Below are 15,482 nucleotides of genomic sequence, written 5' to 3' on the forward strand. Positions count from 1 at the left end.
TCTGGCCGTAGATTTCTAAGTGACTGAAGTGTTTACAGTGGTCCACCCCTCAGAAGTGGCGGCCACAAGTCATCAATCCTCCTGACACTCGAAGCCCCCGAAGTGTAGCACTAAAATCTGCAGAGAGCAAGAGGGCACTGTGAAAGGAGGAGGCGAGGACAGTGTGTTGAGAGATAAAGTAAACAGCTAGCATAAATAGTGTGCATGGAGCAGATGCTGATTTATACTCCTCGGTTAACTTTCAGTTCAAACAATCAGCTCTCTTCACTTAAAGTGAATCATTTATGACAGCTGTAAAAGTTTGAATGGGAATGCGCAATTAGCTTAGCTTAATTAGTTAGCTCCTGCACTAGGTGTTTGGTTTGTGACAAAATGGTGGTGTCTTTTTGTTTTGTTTGTAGCGGTGTTTCCCAAACCTACAGACAAACCTTGTTATCTATATAAGTTGTGAGAAGAACAAATGTGTGTGTAAACTTATGTTCCTGACATTTTTACTCACTATCTTATGTTAGCGTGGATAGAAAAACCAGCCATTTCAAATATACAGAGATACAGCTAGGTTTGATGAATCACAATTTTGTGTTATGCATGTGTTAATACTTTATGAATGAAAGCAAATAAATAAATGTAGGTGAACGTTAACAGATCATCATTTAAACAAAAATGTGGCTCAATTGTGTTTTGCACCTATAGCAGCATGAAGATATAAACTAAGGAAAACACGTTTCAGCTGATTTTACATGAATAAAAACATCGTTATGAATATTTTATTCTTTTTTTTCTATCTGTGAACAGTACACACTGCTCCTTTAACTTAAACTAATACAATCAATCACACACACACATCTGTTTCACGTGTGGTTTTATTGACACACTGGATTATTTTCCAACGACACTGATTTGGTATGCACAGTTGACACATGAATAGCGGATATAAAAAAAAAGCTGAAGATATAACACTAACACCATCTAAAGAGAGAGAGAAGCATCTTTTTTGGTCTCTTTCTCTGGGTATTTATTACAGCAGTACAAAGCCAATAGACCCAATTGAACAACATACATGAATTTAGTGGTGTGAGTTTGGTGTTAATAGATTCTTTGATATTTGGATACACCAGACATTTTAACACACATAGAAAATACTCCTATTAAGTGCACTTTAAACATACTTTTAATGTTTTTTTATAACTCCATGATTTTGCATATTATGTTTTTTCCCACATATATATTCTTGCCATTGATTGTAGCTTGCATATACAGATAAACATATATCATAACTGGAGCTAAAAGCTAGCCTAGCATTCTTCTGAACAACATGTTAACTGTTTTTGCTCTTCTTCAAATGTGACGATAAAAATGACATAAAGAAATACAATCTGATCAGCTGCTCTGCGTACTGTTGGGAAGACAAACAAGACAATTGCACTTATGAAATCCGCAAAAAAAACACAATTTTCTTGAAAGTCTGGGATTTCCCATTTGTATGGTAATCAAATATTTTCTCCAACAGTTAACTTATTTTAGCTTTTAACAGCTTTTTTCTACATTTTGTCCTCGAGTGATTTAAAAACAGAAATACTGATTGGCAGTCAACAAAATTATACAAAAACTTCAGGCATCAAACTGACATACATTATGCTAAACAAAAGAAAATTACACAATAATAAGCCGCCATTTTTTCAGGTTTTTTTTCATTTGTCATTACGGACCATGTTTACATGCACATAGTATTTTGGATGTTAGCTTGTCACTTTGTTTAAAGTCTTGGCGTGAAGATTCTTTAAATAGCTTACTCATATCCAGATCCTAAATATACTGTATTTTTGTATTTTACTATGAGCAATGATCTGCCATTAATAACAAAAAAAAAGATCCAGTAATCACATTCAGGTCTCTCATAATCAAGATTGGAGTCTACCCAGGTCACCTGAAGCAAGGTGTGACATCGATAATGCTTCAACACATGAACAGAGAGCCTCAGTAATTGAAGGGAATATTGTTGTACGTGTAAACACAGCCATTGACCTCAACCTCTCCCTCTTCTCTCTCTCTAAGGTCCTGAGCAGTACACTTTACGCAAAATCGAATTTGGCAGGTTTGCAAAGGCAAGAACCCACAACACCGCCTCCATTAATTACATTATCTCCAATAGATCCCGAGTCTGTAGCATTACACTAGAACGTTGGGCCCCTTCTGCTTCTACAACTATATGTTTGTATCAGTACTATGCTAAAAAATCAAATCCTTCAATGTAAAATGTCTAAATTAGAGTCACACTAGCTAACAATACAATAAACTATACCCGTTGTGGTCTAACTGCATAGGCTGCTCCCATCATGACCCACAAGCTCCGTCATGTGGATGCCGTTAAACAAGACCGGAGTCGCAGTGATTACACTAGCATTTGCTCGCACCGTCGTGTTTGACAGCAGTTCGACGGCCTTTGAGGAAACCTGCCAAATTAAATTTGATTTGGAGCATACTGCTGGCCCTGACGCCCTTTCTCTTTCCTCAAGCGCTGACAAACACCAGGCGGGTGGAGTAGACCAGGTCGGCCAGGTAAAGGATGAAGTTGACACCCGTGAGCACGGCCACCGCCATGAGCTTATCCCAATCGCACAGCCCCAGCTCTGTGTTGCAGAAGTAGGGCCTGTCTTTTGACCCGCCGTGCTTGGGGTCAAAGTTGAAGATGGGCCAGACAATGGTCGCTGACAGGTAGAGGACCACGGCCAGCAGGGCGTAGCCAGACAGGAAGCGCGCGAAGGGGAAGGGGAGGCAGCCGGTGCACTCGCCTATGCAGAGCAGGATGATGGCCGCCGACAGGATGAAGCAGATGCAGTAGACGGACATGCAGTACTTGAGCGCGTGGTTTCGGTCGTACACCACGGGGTCGCTGATGAAGACGAAGATGATGCAGGCCACGAAGGTCTCGCAGACTTTCAGCAGGCCGGGGGCCGTGGCCATGTAGCCGGCCACCTCGCCCGGACGCGCCTTGCTGATGCTCACCTCGGCGATGTAGGCGATGGTGGCCAGGCACGAGAAGACGGTCGTCACGATGCGGTAGGTGCCGACTTCACCTTGGCCCGAGGAGCCCTTGAGGAAGTAGAGGGGGAAGATGATGGAGGCGGACAGGCAGAGCAGGGCGGCGTAGCAGGCGAAGGTGATCGGGAAGTTCTTCCAGGAGACGGGAGCTCTGGCCTGAAGGCCGAAGAGCTCCACCAGGAGGATGAGCAGACTGCCGGCGAAGCTGAAGGCCCAGCAGAAGATGCACCAGTCGCCGGTGCCGTGGTGGAGTCTGCCTCCATGCACGGCCAAGGAGAAGGCCACGCAGGAGAAGATCAGGGCCGCCAACCGTGTCCATAGGAGGGGGCTGGAGTGGAGGACTATAGCCATGATGTATTGGGAGTATGTGGGATGCTGAACTGGGTTCTGTGAGATACGAGCCTCTTCCTGTTGGGAGTCACTTCCTCAGATTTATACCATCGGCTACTCAGAGAAGGCAGAGAAAACTGTGAGGGAAAAAAAACAGACATTGAAAAGAAATGGTTAGCGAGATTTTGGAGTTTACTGTCATTCATTATGACCTTTGGATGAAGGACACGACACATCCACATGAGGACTTAAACAGGCTCGGCACTCCTGCAGCTATTTTCTGAAGCGCACAACGCCGTTATTGTATTTTTACGAGAAACCGTGAAAACACAATTTACGACCACAAATAATGACTGAATTGCGGTCGCTCCTCGCAGCTCATTTACGTCTGGTCGACTCATCCGGTGAGCACTTCCCCTTTTTTTTCCCTTTTTCCCTCCCTGTGTAACTTTCTGCCCCCGCATCAAACTCCAGACGTCTTTCTCGACAGCATTTCTGAGCTGAGAGCAGACCGTTTCACTCTGACATTCCTCCACGTTCATGTCTGCTGGCGGGGCGTGGCGCCGCAACCTCCACCGACCTCGCAGTGTTGTCTGTCATCGTGCTCTAAACATGGCCCTCTTCACTTGCTGCACTCCCACTCCCAGGGACCTCGGCAAGATAATCTGAAAAACATGGCTCTGAATCTAGCGCAGATGGGTCTTAAATTCTGACCTTTTAGAATGGAAAAATGCATCTTTAAGAGCACAAAAATCTGCCTTTACAAAGAGAGAGTTGTATGGCAAAGTAAAAGCCGTTTTGGGTTGTGTCACTTGAGAGACTTGTTGCCGTCTTTTTGGTGCTATTTGAAGTGGGCGGGGCTCAGATGGAACGAGATGATGTCAAATACTTCAGTGTATTAATCTTCTTATAAATAATACTTTGAATTGTTTTTAGCCCAAACTTTAAATGTGATTGTTGCTCATAAATATTAAAAGTTATGTAGAGAAAGAGACACCATGTTTTCAGAAGCTCTAACAGAACTGTACCTCTACACTGCTCGGTCTAGGGATTACTCAAACGCAACTACTTTTGATTTTGTACTTTATTTTATCTGAGGAAGAGCTTCTTCCTTCCTTCTCTGAACTGGCTTGTCGAATTAATCTTCAGTTGGTTATTTCCTCCACTTCAAGAATTATTATCAAACCAAGCACGAGGCTTGAATTCAAAGTTAACACGCACATATATTAAGATCTTGTTTAACATAACTGCCGAGAGAAAAACCTCCATGATCTCAAAATCTTTTGTATTTTCACGCCAAGAGTTTAGCAGATGATTATTTCCTTTACTTGGTAAAATGTCTTCTCTGTAAATGTAGCTGAGAAGCAGCCGCTGTCGCCACAATTAAAGAATAATGGTAGAGAGTAATGTGGCACAAGCAGAAACGAGTCATAAAGTCAGCAAACGGCCGCTGGTCACATCACACTGAGTTTGTCACACTGAGCGAGGGTGTGTTTTATTGCTTATGAAATTAACTGCTCATTTGTGGGACTGACTGTGAATTTTAAAGTTACAGTCTCCTTTTTCGCTCACGAATATATTTTGGCGCTACAGCTCGACGTTTTTGTCCTTCAAATTGATTGAGTTGTCAAATATTTATCACACAACTATATTTAAAACAGAGGGAAACAGCAAATCCTTACATTCGCAAAGCTGAAACCGAGCATTGTTGCTCGATAAATAACCTCTTAATTAAATCTGGGCCAGTCTGCGTTTAAGGGTACTTAAGGATCAATTGCAGTTTTAAAATTGCTTCATTTGAGCTAACTGATTATTTAATTAATGTGATTAGCTTGATTGACTGGACATAACGCTCAGATTGACTTGTTGCTCGCCAGTATCGTCATAGATCTGACAAAAGGATGCCAAACTAAACTCCAGGCTTCTTTTCTGAAAATTGTGGGTGATGTCATGTTTGTTTTAAAGGCCCCCACAAGATCAGGTGTGAAACAGTTGCATTCATCCGTGCCCATTGCCAGGAAATGAGGCTTTTTTTTCTCCAGCACACTCAAGAGTCAGCACGCAACTTGCCGTGCAGCTGCATGTGATGCACTGTGACCTTAATGAGGTGACTGTCATCAGTACAGATGTCCTCTTCCTCCTCTGCAATGGGTTTGTATTGAACGTTGGTGCATGTTGGCGTCCGTGTAAAGAAGCTCCTGCGCTTTGATTCTGAGGGACCTCCTGAAGACGTTTGATCTGGACAATAACTCAAGAGAAGGACCAAGATGTTTTGTTACCTTCTTCGCACAAAAGAAAGTCTTGAAACAAGCTAATCTAGTCTCAAAGTAACACACACTTTTCCAGTCCAAGATCCATATTTTCAAAGTGTCAAAGTGCAGAAAACGCCTCGGACCTCACTGGTTTGTCCGCCCTCCCGTCTCTCCTGACACCCATCACCCACTTGGCTCCACGAGCGCTGCATTCCCCCTTTCCCAGTTTACACAGAGAGACAGTTATAAACAGGGAGAAGAAGCAGTCCTGTTTACATTAGTCCCATTAAACATCAATAAAATAGTCAAGGGGGTCTGGGAGAGGCAAAAAAAACAACCTGACCCGATGGCAGGGTATGAATTTAGAAGATAAGACACAAAAAAAGGCGAGAGAAATGGAAAAAGAGACCCCTGAAACTCCTGCAGGATGACTAACTTGAAGCAAAGGGTGAGGGGAGGGGAGGAAGGGGAGTATAAAGAGGGAGGAACACGGGGGAAGCCCTGTGTATCAGGCCACAGAAGGACACAGTTTAAACACAGTGAAGGAGTGGAATAGCAGAGATGTGAGTCACCAGTGGGCCCCTTTCTTTCACCACTCCTCCTTTTCACTCCCCCCCCTCACCTCCTCCCTTACTTGTTGTAAGATTTTCCAACTTACTGATGCGTTCCAGATGTGCTGCAGTGTGGCTGCCGCTGAACAACTAGTAACTTTGTCACACTTGCCAAGTTCTCTCCTTTCCTCCCTTTCCCTTCCTTTCCTTCCCTCCTCATAGTCCCATTTGGCGGGCTGCACTCGCTCCCTTTTCCATCAGTCGTCCTCTTTCCCCCGCCCAGCTCGATGCTCCCACTCCGCCTTTTAAAGTCAGGGTACCAATTATGCTTTGTGTAAACCACTCGAAATAAACGTATACGGAGGGGGTCGTAATGGAAAAATCAATCCCGCCGCTCCCCGCCGCCATTACTTTGCTGCTTGGTGGAATCAAGTCAGGAAAGAAATGGCCGAGGAAAATAACAGAGAGGGTAAAGGGAGGGGGAGAGAAAAGAAACCAGAGCACGGTGTGGATAGGGGTCTTTTCACAGCGCAGCGTGGAAAACACGACAGGATCTCACAAAGAGGGGCACTTCCCCAAATACAAGAGGGGCTGGAAATAGGTTCACACATCAGGCCTGCAACAGGACAGCAAACAGGATATGACTGCATCGTGCTCCTCTGCACAGTCATTTTTCATGCAGACGGCAAGGGAGTGTGTCCTGCACACACACCCACACACATGCACGCACACACACATATAGACGTTCAAGAAGCGAGTGTTTGTCTCAGGCAGAGAAGTCATGTGCGCTGCTTGTTTGGTTGTCATGACTCTTCATCACTAACTCAATTTCACCCATAATCCACTTACAGGGAACCTGTGGGTCGAAGCACAAGGCCAGCGATTCATGTTGGTACATTATTGTGCGTTGTGTTGTGTGTTTTTCGAAAGCTGAGGCTAAAAGTATCTTCACATTTGACCTATTTAAAGGTAAAAATAAAAAAAATAATGCATTTTCTTTCAGTTTTTCTTTCTTTCTTGACTGGACTATCAATAAACTGCATGCTAAACCATCACATTATACTGAATTGCTCCTTTTTTGAGGGGTAAATGTTTTTTTTTTCTGACCAAACAACGAAGAGAGAATCTTGGATACATTTCTACATTTAAATGGACGTTTTGGGTGAGAATCGTCTTCAATAAGAATTCAGGCGTTCAGCCAAAATGAACCCAAAATCCAGTAAATGTCCCCAGAGAGCATTTAAACACTGTGTGTTGGGCCCCTGCAGACGTTCATTCATTTGACAGTAAAGTGGGTGTGCCGCTTGCCACACCCTGATCTCACCATACGCTGCACACACCACAGCCCACTACACACACACACACACACACACACACACACACACACACACACACACACACACACACACGCACACACAGAAACTGCCTTTTTTTTAGTTATATATATATATATATATATATATATATATATATATATATATATATATATATATATATATATAGATACATATATAGATACATATATAGATACATATACATATATACATATATATATATATATATGTATATATATATATATATATATATATATATATATACATACATATATATGTATATATATATATATATATATATATATATATATATATATATATATATATATATATATATATATTCTACATTATGAAATTACAAAATGTTTGAAAGTTGCTCACCTCAAAGATACTTTGTTTTAATTTAAACCAAAACGTATAATACCGTATCTACAAGTACACCAAAAAGCAATTTAGGCATAAATGTAGTCCTGTAAAAGGATTACGTCTTATTACTCATTTCGAGGATATGAAACTTTTCTTTTTAACACTAATAAACAGCCTGTAGCTACTGATTGCATTACTTTCTCATTCAACAAGTTGCAGATGAGCAAAAAGTTGCAGATGAGCAAAAAAAAAAAAACTTTCCTTACCGCAAAATCACAACCTCGACTTGTGTACAAAGCTATCATGAAGTTTTAAATCTTAAAAAAAAAGAAAAAAGAAGCTGGTTACCTTTCAGGTTCTGGGCAGTGGATACGTGAGTCTCGTTGCTCCGGGACATCCAGCGGCGGAGGATTGTAGATCGCGACTCCTGGGCTCCTCTGATTTGACCAGCAGCTCAAAAGAGCAGCTCCCCCGCCCAGTAAACCAAATTAGGCATCAAATGTCTGCACCGTTATTCACATCTGCTCAACTCTCCTCCTGCTCCTCCTAACGCAGCCTGCAGCCTGCAGACCGAGACACGGGTTTACTTAACACAGGCGATGCAGCGCAGCAGAAGTTTACCCTCCCTTTGCACTGCACATTACTTCATTAGTTTTCTAATATATCTATAGATATATATGTATATATCTATACATATATGTATTTTATTTTCTTTCTTTTTTTTAAATACATCGCTCTTGTCTGTGAAAATGGATGTTATCTGTATCTGCTTCTAAAAATCACGACGTATCATCCCTGTTTTGGGGAAATAAAAGTGCACTTTAGTTTATTGACGTTTTTCTTTTAACATCCGATGAGCTTCGGCAACACCTGGACGTATAGGGTATGTGTCATCAATATAGAAAAAGAAAAACAGAAATAAAAACTGCAATATGAGTAGTTTAATTCCTAAAATGACGGATTTAATCTGTATGATTCAACAGGAAGTGGGCTGTTTTACTTCTGGAAACCCCGCCATCAAGTATTCCTGATGACAACGTCGTCATCTTTGTTTGTATTTCCCTATCATCGGTGTTACTATCGACACTAAATATTTGTCACTGATGAAGTCTCTATCGTCGGACTATTTGTATGCGTTGCTGAGCAACAGTGTTTTATTTACCCAGTGGTGTAAAATGACGGGTTTCCTGTCGTGTTGAAAAAAAGTGTCTGAGACAGAAAGGGAGGGAGGTTTGCTCTCACATGCACATTCTTACAAGATTGCTTTAATTTGACAAAACTGCTCACATTCCTTTGCACCGATTATACTATTGTGTGCGTGTGTGTGTGTGTGTGTGTGTGTGTGAGTGTGCGTGTGTGTGTGTGTGTGTGTGAGTGTGCGTGTGTGTGTGTGTATGAGGAGTAAGTTACCCTCTTACAGTACATCTGTTTTTTATGCAAAGATGTGTGTTATAACTCTAATGCTGCTGTGTCGTCCATATCAAATAAAGTCTAGAATAATATCAATCATCAATTTTACTATTTTAAATTTACACTTCCAGACTAATCGACACAACGATACCTCCGTATTGCAATGAATGTTACCTCTTAAATACATGAAGCACACAGTCACACAAGCTCTCACGACGTCTTGCACTGATCGTGAACCTTCCTCCAGTCATCCATGTTGTTCAGTCTTAAGAACAACAATGATGTGTTTTGTCTCCAGTCCGGAACGTACAGATATAGCAGACCACTTGACTCCGAAACTAAACTTTGTGTAAGGGAAAGTTCCCCTCTGGAGTCATAGGCCATGAAACATCATATAATTAGAGACATATGCTAAAGAAAGAGTGTATGCTCATAACGTTTGAGGACGTTTCCCATCCAAAGCATTTTTGATATAATCGAGTGCAACATTTGGTTTTTTACAGTTCCTCACCCTGTGTGGAGGGAAGAAGTTACTTTTTATTTAAGAAGTATACATCATTTCTACACCAGCTGACATACAAACACACCAAACATTCACTGACTGCGCCACACCCTCACAGAAAACATTAGCAGGAAGACAACACCATCGCTCCCTGCAGACTTGTGGTTCACGATAGACACGTCCACCACTCTCGGCTCATTAGTGCCAGTGTAGTCAAGATGGATGGGGGTTCACAAGCACCCCCATCCATCTTGACTACACTTTTATTTTATGTCCATTTCATATTGAAGTGCAATTGTTTGTCTGTGAACAGCTGCTGCTGTGACCTCATGTCACAACTTGATACATTTGTAGCAATGCATAGTGCACTGTATACACTTGAAACTGATATTTTTGTGCTTTATTTTATACATTTTCTTATGCTATTAGCAGTTACAATCTTATTATATTATTTGTATGTTGTCAAATAAGCATAGTGAAGTAGAAAGTACAGTATTGGCCTCTAATATGTAGCGAAGTAGCAAACAATGGAAATCAATTCAAATGTGTGTGACCAATAAGACAATCAGTAGTTTTAAAGATAAGTATTATAAACGAACATACTGACATGACATTAAATGTCAGCTGTTCTTTTACTGTTTTATGTAAAAAAGAAGAAAAAAAAACCTTTGGGAGTCTTTGTTTAACCACTGCCACTAGATGGCGCCAGATTCCTCTTCTAGGCCTTTCGTCCTGACGTCATATTTCCTGCGACTTTTTTTCCCAATACGTCATTTTTCGGAGCCCCCGCTCGGTGCTGCTGCTGCTGCTTCGGTGGGTGTTTTGGAGAAAGGTAACGTCATGGCGTCGGGAACAGGGGAGCCGTCCACCGGACACGATGCAGAATTGGACGAATTATTGGACAGTGAGTGTTTGACATTGAGTTCATTTACAGCGACCCTTTCTCTCCTCACTCGAGTCCAGTACAAAGACCCCGTTTTTCTCCTCCTCTCCGGGGTTAGCTTGTGTGCTCGGTGGGACCTCCCGGGGTCCTTAATTTCGACCAAAAGTAGCTGAATGCATCAATGACAGTCGGACAGTGGGGGATTTTATTATCCAAAACAATTCATTAAAACTGTGCACGTGCTATGTGGACGTGTGATAAACCACTTTTATGTCGGCTAACTCCGCGAGCAGTGACCCGGGATCCACCGACGTCAGCCGGGGTCATTCCCTCCGTCCAGCCTCTGATTAAAAGACGTCCTCGGATATGTGCTTTAAATGTGTCCAGTATTTAAAACAAATGTCGGGAACCCATACGTTGTCTCCACCGCAGACACGAATAATAATAGCAATAATAATGATGCACGATGCAGATTTAATGTGTGTTTGACTCCTCGACCGAAGGTTAACTGCAGGTGTTTTCATTTTAACGGATCGAGGGTTTTGCTTGTCAACTTGAAAAGTGAGACGTGTTTGCTTGTGTATAATTGATGTACTCTAGTTTGTATGTTTTGAGATGCATGACTCTAACATAGGGAATGGCTTATGCTTTTTTTAATTATTGGCACGGGCATGGTTGTAATGTTATGTTTTTCTTTAAGGTGCGCTGGATGACTTTGACAAGACATCGGCCCCTCCGGCCCCTGAACCAGCAGCTGCTTCCTCCTCAGCCAACAGCGGTGCAGAGAAGGTCTGTTGGTAGTTGTTTTTGTTTACGATGGAGCAGTTTTATGATTTACACCCTGTTAAACTCTGAAAGATATATAAGGATGCATTTGTTTGCCTCTGTTGTTATTAGTCCACAACTTGCTCAGGTGCTCTTTCTCTATTTTCTTAGTTGTATTACTTGCTGACCTTCGCTGCTGCTAAGTGTTACATTCAGCTTGTTGGTGATTGCGCAAGTTTCCAAAGTTCAGTCCCCGCCCAACTAAAAAAAAAAAAATACTTTCTCAGTTGCAACAACAGTTTTTGGACCAGAAATTGTCTAGTAGATACTGATCATCACAGTCAATGACGGTCAAGAGCAAATTTGTCTGAAAAAAAGAACAATTATATAGAAAATCTTACTTTATACAATTAAGCACTCACAGGATTTCTCAGAAGTGTGAAGAAGGAGCTTGACATGCGTTTTATTTGCCTGTGTAGCCGCCTCTGCTTGAAGACAGCAAACTCTTTGAGACTCTCTTTGAGGGGGACATGGCGTCCCAAGCCAGAGAGGAGTGGGAGAAGGCCATGACTGAGCTGGCCCACGAGGAGCCAGAATTACTGCAGCACTTCCATAAACTGTCAGAGGCCGCGGGCAAAGTTGGTATGGTCTCCAATTTGCTTATCCGTGGTTTTGGATTTGTTCTTCTGTGTACTGTTTTTGTTCAGTAGCCTAAATGTTGCATTTTTTTCTGTACAGGCACTGACACGGCCTCACAGCAGGAATTCACTTGCTGTCTTAAAGACACCCTGCGTGGCCTTGCCAAAAATGCAGATAATCTGCAGGTGGGTAAATCAGAATCCGTCAATTGTTATGAAACTCTTAAGAGACGATGCAAACATGGAACAGTTTACTGACTATTGTTATTGTTCTCTTCCAGTCCTCAGGACTAGCTGGAGACGACCTTGTCAAGGCTCTAGAAGGCCTGGGATTGGAGGAGGGTGGCGAAGGAGGAGGAGGAGGAGGCGGTGATGACGGAAACATCCTGCCCATCATGCAGTCCATCATGCAGAATCTCCTCTCCAAGGAAGTGCTTTATCCATCTCTCAAAGAGATCACAGCTAAGGTGTTCATTTTGTTTCACGGTCACCACGGTGCGTGGTTTCTTTTCGCGAGAGTCACTCATGAATTTTCCTTCACCTCGCAGTACCCAGAATGGTTGGAAGCCAACAAGCCGAGCCTTAGCCCAGAGGACTACCAGCGCTATGGGCAGCAGGCCCAAATCATGGGGGAGATCTGTAGGAACTTCGAGATCGAGGATCAGGGGGCCAGAGATAAAGAAGGCGCGTTCGAGAGCATCATGGACCTGATGCAAAAGGTAACCGCGCTTCACATTTCTGACCTCTTGGTTGCTGAAATTGTTAATTGTCATCGAACGGAATCAATCTCTTTTCTAGGTTTGTTCTGATGTCTTTTGAGTTGTACTTGTTGAATATTTGGATTGGGAGTCAGCCTGAATTAGCTACTATCGCAAGTGGAAACTCCCAGCATAGCTCACAAACAGTCGTGTTGTTTGTTTGTTTGGAAAGAATGAAACGTCACATATTATGATGTTTTTGCTTGCAGCTTCAGGACCTGGGCCAGCCACCCAAAGAGCTAGCAGGCGATGCGGTAAGTTTCAGCACTATTGTGAGCTTTATTACCTATTGAGGGAGAAAAACACTTTTTGATTGGGACCCTGTCTATCACGTTTATATTGCCATACTGTTTATGAAAGCAATAGCTGACTTCAGGACGCTTTTTCTTGCCAAACTACCCTTAGCATGTGATATAATCACAACATACCTGTCCTGAGCTGTTGCTTGAACAAATTGCAATATTGGCATTTATTTCATTTGTTTACAAGTTCAGGAAACATGACTTGTGAACTGCTTACGGATTAAACAACCAGGCTTGGATTTGTATTTTCAGCTAATGAAATGAAGTAAATACTTTACAAACAAAGATACTTCATCATATTGATGCAAAAAGTGTACATCACAGGAATAGTATTATATTTAAAAAAATATTGAGAAAAAAATATATATATATATCTCCTCCTAAAATATAGTAATTTTCACCTAACTCCGACATGACGGCATTCTTCCTTTGTCCTCTTCCCCACCAGCCTCCGGGCTTCAACTTTGACATGGAGTCCCTCAACCTCCCAGGAGGTGCCGGGGCCGGGGCGGCAGACCAGTGCTCCATCATGTGAAGAGGTAGCGGTGCGGCCCTTCAGAAGCACCGGAGCCACTTCTCTGTGTGCGTCAGCGACAGGCAGGGAGTGAAGGAGTGTGAGGCGACGGTCAGGCAGGGGTGTGACCAGACCGTTCGACACTGCTCTCCGTCAACTGGAAGGTGTGTGGATGTAGAAAACAACAACAACAACAACAGGAGGAGGCACGAAAACCAACAGGAACCACTCACACACATACACACTCTCTCCTGTCTAAAATCACTGAACGCACAGCTGAGAACATTTCAACAGCTCTGCATTAGTTGGTCAGCGGTTGCCGCAGCTCTTACACGGTTTAGTTTTAACAGCATTTCTTTAACAAAGAAAACATTCTTCATGTTGTTTTTACCAAACTGTTTAGCCTCATGGTAAAATCTATCAAGCCACCTCACGGGTATTAACAGTGCCTTTGCAAAATGACTTTAAGTTATTATTCTAGGTCTTTTAGATTTTTCTGTCATTCAGCTAAACACTCAAGAATATAGTTTTTAAAGACGTGTGAATTCTGCAATATCGTTGCAATTTTACACCCAACTAAGTGATAATTCTTTGGTACTTCATCCAACACTCACCTATGTTTTTGTACAGGCTGTAGAGGATGTAACGAGTTAACTACTTATTAATATGTAATGCAAGTGAAAGATAAAGGTAATGTACATTTGTTAATTATTTAAATGATTAAAAATACTAGAAAAGGTTTGAACACCTCATGAGGACTTCCCAGCGCCAACTGTAATTCAGCCGGCTAATTTAACAAGCCCCCCCCTGTGTGTTATCGCCCTGATCCCTTGTATTCATTTGGAATAATTGAGACGATTCCTGTATGCCTTTTGCTGTGCTGAGTGTAGAGTTGCTGTGCAAAGTGCTGCCCTTGTGATTCCCAGTGTTTTTAATGTGCAGAGTGACGCTTTCTTTGCTATGGGCTCCCCTGCTAGGACAGAAAAAAACACTTGAGGGATATTCAGGAGTGTTTACCACCATGTACCTTTGTCCTGTACATCAATATTCTTTCCAGAGTTGTGTTGCACGAGGAGAGAAGCATATCAGTCGTTCATACAGATGAACTGTTGGGTGAAACATCCGCGGCCTGACGAAGTGTTGGCTGTGCTTGGTGGGTTTGTTTACTCCAGCGGCCACTTTTTCACCAGTGGACGAATTGTACCTTGTGACCGTAGAGAGAGGACTAGAAGTCACACGACCATCAGCTCATCAACAACTATAATAAAGGGGTACTGTGAAAGGATTCAGTCAGCCATGCAATGAAAAGATAACAGATTTACAGTAAACACGGCTGAGGGGAGGCTGCTGTTGAGGTCCACGAAAGGGGGGTGCAATCTATTCAACTCTCAGGGCCGATGCAAACATCCCCACAGCGCCGCAAAAAAGAAGCATCCTGTTATTTGACAAAGTCTTGCTTTGTAAATATATTAAATAAAATAATGGTATAATGCAAATCTTTTTTGATGTTGTGGATTATTAGTCATTTATTTTACATAAGTAGCAGCAGCAAGTGACTTAATATAATATTTATTTTCAGATATTGTCCAGTTCCTCAGGTTATATTTTGCTGTTTTGTTTGTTTATTAGACAACTAGTTGAATTATAGATTAAAACATTCCATTGTCATTACATTTGCTATAGAGTAAAAAATCCAATAGTCTATTTAAAAGTTTATTTGTCGTTTGAACTGTCAGAATTGCAGTTAAAATTGTCACACATCCAAGAAAACATAAGCTTCAAAGAAAATAATCATAAACATCTGTGTGTGTGCATGTAGCTGTGCATGAAATATG

At 42.0% G+C, this 15,482-nt stretch overlaps 2 protein-coding genes across 2 annotated transcripts; one reads left to right on the plus strand and one right to left on the minus strand.

The window, feature by feature from the left end:
- Positions 1-847: 847 nt before the first annotated feature.
- On the minus strand, positions 848-8,292 carry myadmb (myeloid associated differentiation marker b). Its single transcript, XM_068599289.1, has 2 exons — positions 8,224-8,292; positions 848-3,509 (listed from the first exon to the last, which is right to left on the minus strand). The coding sequence occupies exon 2, from the start codon at positions 3,391-3,393 to the stop codon at positions 2,512-2,514; it is 882 nt and encodes a 293-aa protein (XP_068455390.1). The 5' UTR covers positions 3,394-3,509; positions 8,224-8,292; the 3' UTR covers positions 848-2,511.
- A 2,282-nt stretch (positions 8,293-10,574) lies between these two features.
- pex19 (peroxisomal biogenesis factor 19) lies at positions 10,575-15,381 on the plus strand. The gene is made up of 8 exons (XM_068599121.1): positions 10,575-10,691; positions 11,371-11,459; positions 11,915-12,077; positions 12,174-12,259; positions 12,355-12,540; positions 12,622-12,792; positions 13,041-13,085; positions 13,582-15,381. Exons 1-8 carry the CDS (start codon positions 10,628-10,630, stop codon positions 13,666-13,668), a joined length of 891 nt encoding a protein of 296 aa, XP_068455222.1. The 5' UTR covers positions 10,575-10,627; the 3' UTR covers positions 13,669-15,381.
- The last annotated feature ends 101 nt before the right edge of the window (positions 15,382-15,482 follow it).

Source organism: Clinocottus analis, unplaced genomic scaffold, assembly GCF_023055335.1.
Source record: "Clinocottus analis isolate CAN_PGR_092001 unplaced genomic scaffold, fCliAna1.0.p SCAF_11, whole genome shotgun sequence".
In the NCBI taxonomy this organism is placed as follows: Eukaryota; Metazoa; Chordata; class Actinopteri; order Perciformes; family Cottidae; genus Clinocottus; species Clinocottus analis.

Excerpts from the sequence above, each read along its gene's own strand:
- myadmb (XM_068599289.1), bottom strand. The coding sequence starts at position 3,393 with ATGGCTATAGTCCTCCACTCCAGCCCCCTCCTATGGACACGGTTGGCG.
- pex19 (XM_068599121.1), top strand. The coding sequence starts at position 10,628 with ATGGCGTCGGGAACAGGGGAGCCGTCCACCGGACACGATGCAGAATTG. Across the intron at positions 10,692-11,370 it reads ATTGGACGAATTATTGGACA|GTGCGCTGGATGACTTTGAC; the intron begins GTGAGTGTTTGA and ends TTTTTCTTTAAG. Across the intron at positions 12,078-12,173 it reads AGAGGCCGCGGGCAAAGTTG|GCACTGACACGGCCTCACAG; the intron begins GTATGGTCTCCA and ends TTTTCTGTACAG.